Raw genomic sequence first — 14,481 nt, forward strand, 5'->3', positions numbered from 1 at the left:
TAGATTGTGGTTGATACTACGGTACAGTACAACAGCACACTCTGTCTTTTTTTGCATGGTGGTTATGCTTTTCTTTAGGGTTATCGAAAGAAGCAAAAGTAGCGAGAGGTCCCTTCTTGCATGCAGAAATCCTTGCAAATCTCGTGATAACTTCCATTAACCGGTATAATCGAATGATTTGGCCAACCCCCAAGCATTAGATTTCCCAGTTTTAAATATCAAGTGTATGCTCAAGCATGGGATAGGCATTTAACTGATTAATGGTCTGCAGCAGATGGGATCGCCTGTCCTCTCGTCTCCCCACACGAACGACGCTGGTCCACTTGCCTGCCCATGCTGTACCATCCCATGCTGACGCAGTCTTGGCCTTGAGAGAGACGTAGCACGAGGACAAGCAAAACGGTAAACGACAGTTTTGGATTCCATTTTACTATTTTTATTTCTTTGACAGCTGTCGTAGAATCTCTCGGTTTCGGTGTTTGTATTTTTGAGGCTGATGACAAACTCAACTGGTTGCAGACTTATTCAACGCCACTGATGACTTTTTACTGTGACAGTTGCTTTGCTAATCGCTGTCATGCTTCTTCTAGAAGGCGAAAGCCAGAACAGAAGTGAATACTAATCACTGACTGTCCAAAAAGGCAAGAGGGAAAGGAATAAAAAATTTGCTCTTCTCCATCTGTTGATCCTGCCTGCTACTGTACAGCAGATTTGGTCTGATTGACATTTTCTCTTTGTTTGTCTCTTCTCCTCTCATCAACTCATCTTCCTTTTCTTCTCCCGTCCCGTCTCCACCCCACGTCATCAATCGTCCGTCAGACGCCACCGTCGCCATCCCACTGGATCCGTAACGGCATTATTTTGACCTGCGACCCCCATTCATTGTGATTTCTTGCCACCGTTTATCACCATTTACAGTATCCCGACTGTGATATTGTTGCAGTATAGATGATACAATCTGCAAGAGTCTACTTTTGTTGAGCAGAATCATCATCTTCTCTCAAAACCATCCATATATGCAGTTACTATATCGCACCCTTAATACTGGGCTCGGGTTAATTCTCTCCGTTAAATACTGAGGTCAAAGCACGTCAGGACCCTTTCATCGAATTCGGCTACCGTCTCGTCACGATACCGCATCACCCCCTGGTCCCGGCCCTGACCCCTACATCAACCGCCCATGTAAACGCCCCCCTCCTCATACTATACCCCCCCTTCTCTTGGCTTGTTTCCAAGTCAAGTCTCTTTTCCAGGGATTCCCAAGAACCAGAACCAGAACCAGAACCAGAACCAAAAAAAGACCCCACCATCTATCTATTCTGCCTCTGCCTCTGCCCGCTTCTTGACCCTGTGCTTGTGCGTGTCTTGTCTCTCATCTTTATCTGAGTGAGCTACAGTGGCACTGCATTTCCTTAATCTACCTACCAGCCGCACCCTCCTTGGTTCTAGGTTTCTCGCCCTCCAAGACCCTGACCATACCTTTCTATACATACTTTCTACTTTTTAGCTGAAGCTTGACTCCAGTAGTTAAGTTATTGCTTCAAATAACCGTCAACTCCCACAATCAAACTCTCTTAAACTAATTTTCAGCCTGTTCACCATGGCCTTATGAGCCTCGCTCAGTCCCTCCTGCCCCCTGCGTCCTCAGAGATGACGTCGACTACCCCGATCACCGCCTTCGCTATGCATGATACTAGACCAGGCGACCGAACGCCATTACACTATACAATGAAGACTCCTGCACAATATTCCCCTGTCGGGCAGTCTCATTCTAATTCTATTTCCCACTCTCGCTCGAATTCATACAACCTCAACCACTCACACTCACACTCACACTCCCATTCTCACTCTCACTCTCAGTCGCTTCGGCCTACTAAGCAGCCAAAAACCTCGACTCCTCTCGCCTCTCCACGAATGCCATACTCAGTCGGCCAGAACCACCCGCCACCCAAATTATCACCTCGTGTAGTCTCCGATAATCGATCACCAAGCCCTAATTATTTTGGTCTCATTGTCGAGTCAGCCAATGAGCAGGGGGGCTCCTCCTCAGGGCTCCCTAATGACAACTGGAGCCCATCGTCATCAGTAAAATCTTTCCAAGCCGCCATCCCCAAGCAGGTTCCTCTTGACGCCAATCCCGAATTCGAGGCTTTCAGGAGACAGGCAGACTTCAATCGGGGCAAGTCTTTTGCTCTCTCGACAAGTCATTATGCTCAGCCTTCAGTGACATCAAATGGAGTCGCACCTGTGCGCCCTCGACCACCGAGATGGCACACCCACGGGAGCGATACTGGCGGGCCATCTCCGTTTGGTCGGGGATTGAGCTCTGCCAATGTTCGGCCAGCTAGTAGAATGGACATCGACCAGGACAGCTTACAGGACTCGGCTTATGTTTCATCAGACTCGAAGCGTAATTCTGAATCGTCTCTTCACTACCATGTTCCCGCACTAAACCTACCACGATTCGGGTCTCCTCTACCAATGGATCCTCCTCAAAACCGTACAGGTCTAACTCGGTCTGAAGACCGCGACCCCAGGTTGTCTGTCATGGAACATCGCCCCGAGCCTCCTGATGCTCGAGATATCCACCGCTCTGCCACTGTACCAGCAACCCTCGAGCCTGGACAACCACACATGATCGCCGGACAGCAGCTAAGAGACATGCTTCAGAACGTAAAGAAGGAGCGATTACTTCTTCTTGACCTTCGGTCCTCTCAAAACTACGCCCAGTCCAGGATTCAGGGTGCTCTCAACCTTTGCATCCCTACCACTCTTCTGAAGCGAGCTACTTTCAACATCCAAAAACTGAAGCAGACTTTCCAGAGCAGCGCTGATTCAGATAAGTTTGACACATGGAAGGAGACAGACTACATTGTCGTTTATGATGCTCATGCTTCCGATAAGCGAGATGCGATTACTGCTCAGAACATGATCAAGAAATTCACGAACGAGGGTTACACTGGCGGCACGTGCATCCTCAAGGGTGGCTTCAACTCGTTCCAGGAGAACTTTCCCGATTTTGTCGATCATCAATCAGCTACTGGAGCACCTGGAAAGCCCGGCCCTGGCCATGGAGGAATTGCCCCTGTCATTGGTGGAGTTATGCTTCCCAACGCCAGCAACGATGTGAACCCATTCTTTTCCAACATTCGACAGAACATGGACCTTGCAGACGGTGTAGGTCAATTGGACGTTTCAAGACCTTCTGCACTGGATTCCCCCTCTCTTCCTCGCTGGCTTCGAGAGGCGGCTGCCAAGCCTGATCACGGAAAGAAGGTTTCAGATAAGTTTTTGCACATCGAGGTTGATGAGCAATCTCGAATGAAGGCAGCATACGCAGCTTTCAACCCTCACAACCAAGATAAGCGAAGCCAGGTACAGCTTTGCGGTGTTGAGAAGGGGGTCAAGAATAGGTACAAGGATATCTTGCCTTTCGAGCATGCTCGAGTCAAGTTGCAAGAAAAGCCCGAAGGAACATGCGATTACATCAACGCTAGTCATCTCAAAGCATCTCGAAGCAACAAGCAGTATATCGCCACCCAGGGACCCCTCCCCGCCACCTTCGAGGTATGTCAGCCACTTACAGCATACGGAATTTCACTAACTTTCATTTAGGACTTTTGGTCTGTTATCTGGCAGCAGGATGTGCGTGTCGTAGTCATGTTGACCGCCGAGTCCGAGGGCGGCCAGCTCAAGTGTCACCCTTACTGGAAGGGCCGAGATTTTGGGGCTATTCGACTCAAGCTTCTGTCTGAGAAGAAGGTATCTCTTGACATTGATAAGCATAGGTCCGAATCCAACCATACTCCATCTGTCTCGGATAGCGAGGCGGGTAGGAAGCGCGCTCACACCACGACTACCATGGACCCGAACCAGACACCCAAGGCACCAGGCGCTCCAGCTGAAGCACCCTATGTGATCGTCCGAAAGTTTGCTCTTTCACACGCTTCTCATCCGTTTGCGCCCATTCGAGAGATTACGCACCTGCACTTCCCCTCATGGCCCGACTTTGGAACACCCGCTCAGCCATCGCACTTGTTGGCTCTTGTGGAGTTGGCCAATGTGATGCAACGTTCTGCCCTGCCAGTTGAGACATCTCAAGTATCAAAGATCACAAGTTTGGAGCCGCCTGCTATCACCTGGTACGACGAGCCGGAGGCCGATTCTCGTGCGCGACCAATGCTCGTACACTGTTCTGCTGGATGTGGTCGCACTGGTACTTTCTGCACTGTCGACAGTGTTATTGACATGTTGAAGCGTCAGAGACAAGCCAAGATAGATTCGGTACGATCACGCGATCATGATGGAGATGTCGCTATGGGCGAGCACATGGATACTTCGCCTCGATCTACGAAGCACTTCAATTTCTACACCCCTGGTCAGAGAACGAGCATGGAAAGAAAGGTAGCTCGAGGCGGCGCCCACATTGATACGGACTGGGTATACGATGACAGCGTGGATCTGATTCAGAAGACGGTGGAGGATTTCCGAGAACAGAGACTCAGCATGGTGCAAAGTCTCAGACAGTACGTTCTCTGTTACGAAACGGTTCTTGAATGGGTAACAAGAATGAACGAACGAGGGTCAAACGCTCCCAACGGTCGACTTCGAAGTGGAAGCCTTCGCCACTAAGACCAGAATGCATCATGAATAAGTAACGGTTTTATGGAGCACAAACAATTGCATAGGCATATGTAATAATGCGACAAACGGAATACGGGTGGATAGGTTACAGGCGTTTATTGGTTCAGCTGCGTATGATTCTGATCAGGATGCTAGCACAGCGAGCATGCGATGCTTATGAAAGGGAACATTATATAAAAAATGACGGTACGGAGGGGACACCTTTAGTTGACACTTACTATGCCAGTAGTGGGACAAGGTTCTTGGTTTCTGTATAGTAGAATAAAAGGGATGTCGGGGAGGGAAACAGTGCAACCTTGCAGGGAACATGGGACTTGCATAGTAGGATCAATAAAAGGCTACATTGCGTGCACGTTTATTGCATCGTGACTGATTGACTGGTTTGTTGTATTATGATGTGCACGTGTGTACGAATTTTGAAGATGTGAGCTTAGTTGAAAGAGTGTTGTAGAACAGTCGATTTGGTACCTGACCAACGGGTTAACGTTACAGTTGAACTATGACAGGCCTTTGGCGACCGACTTTTCTAACAGATACCAACGCTATAAAAGACATACTTGGACTGGCATGAATATCAAAAGTGCGGATATCTAAGAGACGGAATAATTTGATCACTTGATGCTATCTTAGACCATCATTTAGGTTACTTTATTTGTAGGATCCTTCAACATATGCTGTACCCTTCTGAGAAGCTTCAGATATTCCTATTGGTCTCTGAACCAGTACTTTAGCATCATTGAAGACGTCCAATTACAGGCAGTATTGTGTATCACAGGAGAGCTTTCAATGCACAACCTTCCATGGCTTATGGGGGTGGTCATGAGAGGGGAGAAACACGTGTGATGACGTCGTCAAAGATGCATGAATTTGAATCTGGGGGCTTCCGGTCCAGTAAACCAAAGATAGAAATGACATGGCTGGGGTATGAGACGGGCGTGACCCGTGGAGAAAAGGGCCTCGTTTCACTGCGTCTTGTAGTGTACTGCAGAACTTGACTTACACCAAGTCATGGAAGAAACGGATGAGGCTAGATTGGGTTGGAGTGATTGATAATCCGTGGAGACATAGTTCTGGTGGGTTCTCTTGAATGGATAGAGCTCATCTTAACTAAAATGTTGAAAATTCGCTGTAAGCACTCAAGCAGCCCAGAGCAGCATGTCGTGCTCGGACTGGACGGGAGCCTTCCGCTGTAGCCAAGTCTTTGAAAGTCCCCCAGAATGGATCCCCCTTAGTGGAGAGTGCCCTGGAAGGATTCTGGCACATGCCCTGTCGTGTCCACGGAGCCGGGGCGTCAAAGTTTCACAGGCCCAAGACAATGTGTTCCAAGGAAAAAGGGATGCAATAAGGTAAGGCCCTGTAACAAAAATCGTCCATGCTTCAACAACAACTGGAACCTTCCTTTGATAAACCCCACTTTACGTGCTTTCTGGTGCAGGACCCTTTAAGGCAGTCGCGGTGGGTTGTGTTATGTCGGTCGGTGCCTTCCTTTTTATCGTCAACATCGTTTTGTATTGTATTATTAGTGTCGCATCTGCGATCACAAGCAGTACAGAGTGCGGAAAGAGCGGCACTTCGACAGTACGCCACTTACCTGACCTTCCTTGCGGACTGCAAGTGCAAGTGCGCGCAACAAGCAGGTGCGATAAGGATTCGCGCTCCATTGGATCTTTCCATCCATCCCCGCCTCCATCTGGTATCTTCTCGCCGGTTTCCCTCCAACCTCACACTTCTTTTTTCTCCTTGTTCATCAAGATCGCTCGCTTTTGTAAGCTTTAATAATACCAGGCTTGTACAATACTTTATCTTTTTCCATTTCCCCTCATTTTTGGTGATCGTCACCATTTTTATACGATTCGTTTGCGATACACTGCGCATTCCTTCATTCCAACCTCGCACATATTGCCTGGTGGGCTCGTTTAGCGGACGTGAGACTCCCTGATTCAGAACCACTGCCCACAGATCCCACTGCGCCACCAGAGTTGCCCTGGCCGAAACGGCGCCTGGTTCTTGACTTTTCGCTTTCAGCGCCCAGTCCGACCTCTTCCGTTTGGGCGTCGACCACGAAACGATATCCCCCATATTGGGATCGCATTTTCTCCCACCATTGCTTGATATTTGATCGATTTTACTGCATAATTATTATTGCCGTGGTCATGCCACAGCTGCCAACAGCCCCCGATACGATGCGCCGCCTCTCCTACGACCTGGCAGAGCCGTCGCGCAACATCGAAGAATCCAACGGACCGCTCTCTGATCAAGAAATGGAGAACGGTCTTGATTTGTCTATGCCTCCACCTGAGGTTGACGACGAGGATGACGTCCTTGAAGACGATTCGAGAATATATACACCACCTCCCCACATCGCCGCTCGATTCTATCGCCCATCGCAGACTCGCCGCAGAGATTCGGCTGCCTCATCGCGCCGCAACTCAGTTTCATCCGCACACTCACGATGCTCCTCTATCCAACCATCGGGTCACCGTGGAGGTGAACAGAGCAAGCATGTTGCTCAACACCTCCGTCGCGCCTCTATTATTGAGGATCGCAAGGCTCGGCTTGCTGATAGAGCAGCACATGCCGAAAAGGTTCGTCTTCGAGCAGCCCTCGCCAAAGCGACTCATCGCGATCCTTCGCTTTCCGAAGAGCGGGCTATTGCGGCACAGCAGGCCAGGGAACGCAATCTGGCAGAAATTGTCGCCAACTGCGCAGACGAAGTCAAGAAAGCAAAACAAGTTGCCGAGTTCATGAGAGAGAAACGAGAACAAGACATGGCCAGAATCAAGGCTCAAATTGACGAGAGAATGGCCGAAGCGGAAAGGCGGAGGGAGGAGTTACGAACCAAGAACACGTCCAAGCGAAGCCGTGGGCATAGTGTCATGTCTAGGAAGACCACCGACTCATTGCCTGACCTTGAGCAAGAGAGACGCAAGCCAACCACCGAAGAAGCAGCAACCAGCATTCAATGGTGGTGGCGCGGCTACCTCCGCAAGAGAGCTATTACCGAATTCAACGACCTTGGTCTGACTGTTGATGGGATCAGGGATACAGATTTTGATACTGTCGTGGAAGTCTTGGCCCAAGAAAGGGTTCTTGTTATCACAGCACGACTACTTCGTCTGTGTGGTCTTGAAGAGGGCGAGACGGGCTCGGTTGGCGAGATGGCCGCTGTTCGCACGTTTCTGAGTGCCTTCCTAATTCTTGGTCATCCCAACCAGGTCCTCAGCAACAAAAACGATAACGGCGACGAGGCGGTCGTCGATGCACTTGCTTCTCATCGTCTGCCTTCGACAGATCTGGCTAATCCCCAATTACAAGATTTGGTCGGCAAGGCACGAGATGTGCTTATCTCTTTCGAGAATATTCTCTCTCGTCTGACATCTGCCAACAAGTACACAATGCCGCCGGCGCTCAAGAAGACTCTGCCAGAGGCGTACGCCACTTTTTATAACGCATTCATCGCTTGGAAGTCTCGAGACTCCAATGCCTTGATTGAGGTCATGCTCATGCAGTTCGTCGAGCTTGACGCAATCTATCAGACAGTTAAGGATACGACCGACGATGCTGCCACGGCCCTTTACAAGAAGAGCATTCAGGATAACCAGCTCATGCTCATTGTGCGTATCAAAAAGCTGGCTGGCCCAGAAAAGGGTAAGAAGATGATTTTTGACGCGGTAGCCGAAGCCCGAAAGTCTCGTACCGCCAAGAAGAAGACAGGCGATACAAAACCCCGCGTAGCTGAGAATGCGCCTCGAGAAGCATCCGAGACAGCCAACAGTCTGGTCTCGTCGGAACCACAACCACTCACGCCACCTGCGACGCCTGCCAGCAAAGCCAAGGAGAAGGCCCCTGCCCCTAAGACTGGGCTTAATGGGTTACTGCCTAACAACAGGATCGTGGTTCACGAGTTGGCTATCAATAAGGAGTATCAGCTCTCTTCGGATGAGTATAAGGAACAACAGTCAAATCATCAACAGCCCATGTATACACAGATGCGTGCCACAATGGAGGGCGACGACAGTGCCATCAACTTTCAGTTCTTCGCTCTTGTGGCTAGTAATATCAAAAACAAGCTTCAGCGTCTACTCAAGCCTGGCAACTCGTTGTACAACCTCATTGGCGAAATCCTGGACCCTGAGATGGCGGAGAGGCAGTTTGCGTTGGGTAATTTCTCGTATGAGAAGTTCTTCACTGCCATGGCGTCTCTCTTGCCGAAATTGTGTGCTCCTTTCCGAGACGAAGAGGTCAAAGATTTGATCCAGAACAAGCTTGCAGACGGTAATATTATCGACCGAGTTGAGGCTCTAAACGGCTTCATTGACCTAATGCTTTGCGACTACATCAACTACCTCATGCGAATTGCTGCACCTCAGCTCATTGAGTCTGCAGCTCCGTACGAGGCCAAGAAATTCGCCGAGGATGTGGAAAAGAATCAGCTTGGTCTTTCAGCTGCCGAGGCGACCTGGAAGGCTTCGCGATCAAAGGTTCTGGCAGAAGTTTACAAAAAGGACACCGAGAGAATCAACCATCCTCGGTCACGGCCGACAGCTGGACGATTCTACGCGCAGATGCTTGTCGATATCTTCACCAAGATTTCGCCAACTCCCATTGAAGAAGTGCCAGAGATGCTTCGATTGGATTACAGCCGCATTGGTCAGATTTCCACCACTATCCAGCGGGTCATCACAGCGGGTGCAATTTTGCTACAGTGCAAAAACCTGCTGAAGCGTGACGTCCGGTCTTCCTGGAAAATGGAGGCATCCCGCATTATGGCCGTACTAGAGGCTGGTCATCCTCTTCAAACTACTTTGGATGGCACTATGGCCGCTCTCGAGTCTGGTAGATCGATGCCAACAGCGACCAAAGGTCACCTGCGTGCCCTTGTCACAAAGGTTCTGACTGCCAGCCAAGATATGGCACAAAATGGAAACGAACCAAGAGAACCTGTTCTCCGACTTTTGCTCACTCGTCTTCGTGGTAACATCCTTGCCCGTTTGGCTGCTGGATCGGCAAGCGACAAGGTCAAGGCTGCTAATAATGCAGGCGAGAAGCTGGCCAGTCTTGGTCTTTCTGAGTTTGTCGATCGGGTGAGAGAAATCTCGAATTTGTTAGAGAAGATTGGGACTGTCGACAGGGCAGCCCATGGACCTTGGTGGGACGCAGTAGCAACGAAGGTTGAGCAAGACGAAATGTCAGCTTAGACAGCGCATAATGAGTTGAGGTGTTTTGATAAGCAGAAGGGCAAGCAACACGGATGCATGGTATATGGAGGTTAGCGTTTGGCTTTTCACCTTGGCAAGGACTGGATCTGCTCTTATTGGGAAGCGTTACTTGATTTTGGCTTTCATGGCGCACTGGTATGGATAGCTAATATGGCTCACTTGGTGGGATCTGGTTCAACTTTACCTTTCAAGAGGTCATGGTAGCGCTGATGAATTACTTGTTTCACGGGTCTCGGAACATTGCTTTTTGGCTGGAATAGCGGATAGAATGATATTTTCAACCGGAGCGATAGATACACGTCAAGTGCGTTTGTTTTGATGAGAATTGAAATCCCAGCTCATACTGGGTATGTTATCTATACTTGAAGCCAACACGAAGTGAAAATATTATGTCGCCGGGAGCATAAAAGATGAAAAAATCAAGTCGCTTTATGTTGGCTTAGACTGGCATTTGGACTACGTACTTTATTCTAACTCCCTGAAATATAGAGCCTGACAACGAAAAGATAACTAACTACCTTGTGTCTCAATGCTAATCTACCCTATCACCAAGTCATGATGCACAGTGCAAAGTACTGTCATGACACAACACACACACGGTCTATCTATCATTTCGCTTGTCGCCGGCAATGCGGCTCTGAGCTTCACGCTGGCCCGAAAATTTCGACATAGCATCCCATCTACAGTCAACAGACGGGGGCAGCTACAAAAGTGCCATCAATGGGGGTCTAAAAGAGGATAAAATTTCCATCCCAATCCCATAAGAGTTCCTCGTCAAACGACCTGCCCAATTGCGACTGCGCATCGCATCGCAGACGACCGCGGGGCTGAAAATGTCGTCGTCCAAGGGCCTTTTGCGACATCTGGCTCAGCAGCAACGCCTGTGGAGCTGCTGTAGCCCACTATCGGTGATTACACGGCAGACGACAGCCTCGGCTGCTTCTGTCTCTGCTCCTCTAGGAATCTTCAACGGTTATGGTATTGGAATTGGATCTGCGCGAGGCCTGACTTCACTTATAAACGGTGGTCAGACCAAGCCATCCAACGCTCGCCGAGATAATGGACGGCCTGTCATGCCGATCGGTATACGGAGGTACGTTAGTCCCGTGGATGTTATGCACCTTCCTGCTGCAGATTGATTGCCCCTCCCATCAAAACCGCTGGGATGGGCGATGGACGATGGATGGGGCCCACACCCCACCTACCGCGGGGTCCTTTGCCTTCAGCCATCCCACGGTCATGCATCATCACGCTGTTGTCTAATCTGTCCTACCTTTGCCTCTTTTTAATTCCAATTCTTGCTCCTTTCATTCCCATACCATCCATCACTTTCCATCATCTTTATACCCTTTGTTCAATTGAACATCTCATCATCACAGAAGCTGGACTCTTGTGTCTCTTGCTACCTAAGCTAAAGCTCAGAGCTATAGCTTGCTAACCTATCCACTTTCAGTCTTGTTCCCAAGATCTCTGATCGAGCTTGTTCCGCCCACGCCAGACTCGCCCGCAACGAAACCATGACTGACCGCGATGTTCTCCCCGACAATGTCAAGCCTAAGCACTACCAGCTGTCCTTGAAGGACCTCGAGTTCACCAACTGGACCTACAAGGGAACCGTCACGTACGTCTTACATCTACCCCTCACCCGCCAAGCTAGCTCTAACAACTTCACAGCATCGACTCGGAAATCACCAAGCCTACCAAAGAAATCATCGTAAACACACTCGAACTTAAGCTCTCTCATGCCAAGGTCTCTATCGACTCAAAGTCGGTAGAATCGACAAAGTTTGACTATGACGCCAAGGCCCAACGTTCTACCATCACCTTTGACGAGGAGCTCCCCGTTGCTTCTAAGGCTGCTATCACCATCGAGTTCGAGGGTATCATCAACAATGAGATGGCTGGTTTCTACCGCAGCAAGTACAAGCCTGCAGAGACTCCTTCCGCCTCGGTTCCCAGTGATGGCGAATGGCACTACATGTTCAGCACCCAGTTTGAGGCTTGCGACGCTCGCCGAGCTTTCCCTTGCTTCGACGAGCCCAACCTCAAGGCCACCTTCGACTTCGAGATTGAGATTCCTTCAGACCAGGTTGCTTTGAGCAACATGCCTGTCAAGGAGACTCGACCTTCTAAGGACGGCTGGAACATTGTGTCATTCGAGACCTCTCCTGTCATGAGCACCTACCTTCTTGCTTGGGCTGTCGGTGACTTCGAGTACATTGAGGCTTTCACCGACCGCAAGTACAACGGCAAGCAGATCCCCGTCCGTGTCTACACCACCCGTGGTCTGAAGGAGCAGGGTCAGTGGGCTCTTCAGCACGCCCCCAAGATCATTGACTTCTTCTCTGAGATCTTCGACATCGACTACCCTCTGCCCAAGTCTGACTTGATCGCTGTCCACGAGTTCACTCACGGAGCCATGGAGAACTGGGGTCTTGTCACCTACCGCACTACCCAGGTCCTTTACGATGAGAAGACCTCTGACCCCCGATTCAAGAACGCCGTTGCCTATGTTGTCGCCCACGAGCTGGCTCACCAGTGGTTCGGTAACCTCGTCACAATGGACTGGTGGGATGAGCTCTGGCTTAACGAGGGTTTCGCTACTTGGGTCGGTTGGCACGCTGTTGACCACCTGCACCCTGACTGGCAAGTTTGGGCTCAGTTTGTTAACGAGGGTATGGAGGCTGCCTTCCGTCTTGACGGTATTCGCGCCAGTCACCCTATCCACGTTCCTGTCCGTGATGCTCTTGATGTCAACCAGATTTTCGACTCTATCAGCTACCTCAAGGGTTGCTCCGCCATTCGCATGCTTGCCAACCACCTTGGTGTCGAGACTTTCCTCAAGGGCGTTTCCAACTACCTGAAGGCTCATGCCTATGGAAACGCCAAGACCACTGCTCTGTGGAATGCTCTTGGTGAGGCCTCAGGCAAGAACGTGACCGAGCTCATGCACCCTTGGATCTCCAAGATTGGTCACCCTGTCCTTACTGTTGCTGAGGAGCCTGGTCAGATCTCTGTTAAGCAGTCCCGATTCCTGTCCACTGGCGATGTCCAGCCCGAGGACGACACCACTACTTGGTGGGTTCCTCTTGGTCTTGAGGGTAAGAAGGACCAAGCCGGCATTGCCTCTTTGTCTCTCACCACCAAGGAGGATACTATCCGTGATGTCGATGAGGACTTCTACAAGCTCAACAGCGGCGCTACCGGTTTCTACCGTGTCAACTACCCCCCTGAGCGTCTTGCCAAGCTGAGCACTCAGCTTGACAAGCTTAGCACTGAGGACAAGATTTCCATCATTGGTTCTACTGCTGACCTTGCCTTTGCTGGTAACGGTACCACCCCTGCTCTCCTGACCTTCCTCGAGGGATTCGGCAAGGAGACCCACACTCTGGTCTGGCGCCAGGTTCTTGACTCCATTGGTGGTGTCAAGTCTGTCTTCGGAGAGGATGAGTCTATCAAGAAGGCTCTCGACAACTTCACTCTGAAGCTCATTGACCAGAAGGTTAAGGAGGTTGGCTGGGATTTCCCCGAGGGTGAGGACTACCTCACTGGCATCCTCCGAAAGGAGATCATTGGCGTTGCTGTTGCCAGCGGCCACCCTGCGTAAGTTTTGTCCATCTACGAACCTGTGATTTTACTAACAGATATAGTGTTACTGAGGAGGCCCTGAAGCGCTTCAACGCCTGGGTTGAGAACCCCGAGGCTAACCCCATCCCTGCTCCCCTCCGTGTTGCTGTCTGGCGCGCTGCCATCATCAAGGAGCCCGCTCGCACTGTTGAGATTCTCAAGAAGGAGTGGGCCAACACTAAGTCTATCGATGGCAAGCTCCTCTCCCTCAGCGTCCTTGGCACCGTCAAGGATACCGAACTCCTCACTAAGGAGGTCATTCCTTTCAACTTCAACCAATCTCCTCCTTCCAACGCTGTCCCTGCTGGAGACATGCACGTTTTGGGTGGCTCTGTTGCTAACAACGTCGTTGGCCGCCCTGTTCAGTGGCAGTTCATGAAGGACAACTGGGATGCCGTTATCACCAAGCTCGGTAACCCCGTTGTTGTTGACCGATACATGAACCTCAGTCTCAGCCGCTTCACTGACGTTGCTGCTGTCGAGGACATTGAGAAGTTCATGGCCGACAAGGACACAAGCAGCTTCAACCGAACTCTTGGTACTGTCAAGGACAAGATTCGCGGACGTGCTGCTTACCGCGAGCGTGACTCTGAGAAGCTCAAGGAGTGGCTCAATGCTCACGGATATGCTTGACTATGTAAATTATAGATGTTGTGAAATGAGCGGTTGTAATAGCACAAGCATATTTGATTGAATAAAAGTTAAATTGAATAAGACAAAGCTGCCCCTGTGATCTCTTCTAACTCTAGCCAAGCTCTCCTAAACTTTGACATTGCTCCTCTAAGCTTTAGCAAAGGCAGTCCAAACGATGGCATGTCCGAAGAGACAAAAGAAATGCAAGATACCGTTAGACGTCTCAATCTGCAAGAAAAAATATTTGAAACCTGCATAACCTAATTGACTTTGGCCCCCTTGACTGTCACAGAATGATCAGCTTCACAATGGAAGAAGCGTCTTCCGTCATATGGAGTATATAAGACAAAGTCTCGCT

General features: G+C 50.1%; 3 protein-coding genes across 3 annotated transcripts; all 3 read left to right on the plus strand.

The window, feature by feature from the left end:
- Positions 1-1,650: 1,650 nt before the first annotated feature.
- Positions 1,651-4,632, plus strand: B0J16DRAFT_357426 (uncharacterized protein; the record flags this gene model as incomplete). The annotated part of the gene is made up of 2 exons (XM_046129540.1): positions 1,651-3,567; positions 3,616-4,632. 2 exons carry the CDS (start codon positions 1,651-1,653, stop codon positions 4,630-4,632), a joined length of 2,934 nt encoding a protein of 977 aa, XP_045980114.1.
- A 2,058-nt stretch (positions 4,633-6,690) lies between these two features.
- On the plus strand, positions 6,691-10,269 carry B0J16DRAFT_172747 (T-complex protein 11-domain-containing protein). Its single transcript, XM_046122442.1, has one exon. The coding sequence runs from the start codon at positions 6,798-6,800 to the stop codon at positions 9,840-9,842; it is 3,045 nt and encodes a 1,014-aa protein (XP_045980115.1). The 5' UTR covers positions 6,691-6,797; the 3' UTR covers positions 9,843-10,269.
- An 826-nt stretch (positions 10,270-11,095) lies between these two features.
- B0J16DRAFT_172844 (peptidase family M1-domain-containing protein) lies at positions 11,096-14,468 on the plus strand. The gene is made up of 3 exons (XM_046122443.1): positions 11,096-11,484; positions 11,538-13,466; positions 13,514-14,468. Exons 1-3 carry the CDS (start codon positions 11,381-11,383, stop codon positions 14,121-14,123), a joined length of 2,643 nt encoding a protein of 880 aa, XP_045980116.1. The 5' UTR covers positions 11,096-11,380; the 3' UTR covers positions 14,124-14,468.
- The last annotated feature ends 13 nt before the right edge of the window (positions 14,469-14,481 follow it).

Source organism: Fusarium flagelliforme (assembly GCF_020744385.1).
Source record: "Fusarium flagelliforme strain FIESC 12 MPI-CAGE-AA-0113 chromosome Unknown B0J16scaffold_6, whole genome shotgun sequence".
Lineage (NCBI taxonomy): Eukaryota > Fungi > Ascomycota > Sordariomycetes > Hypocreales > Nectriaceae > Fusarium > Fusarium flagelliforme.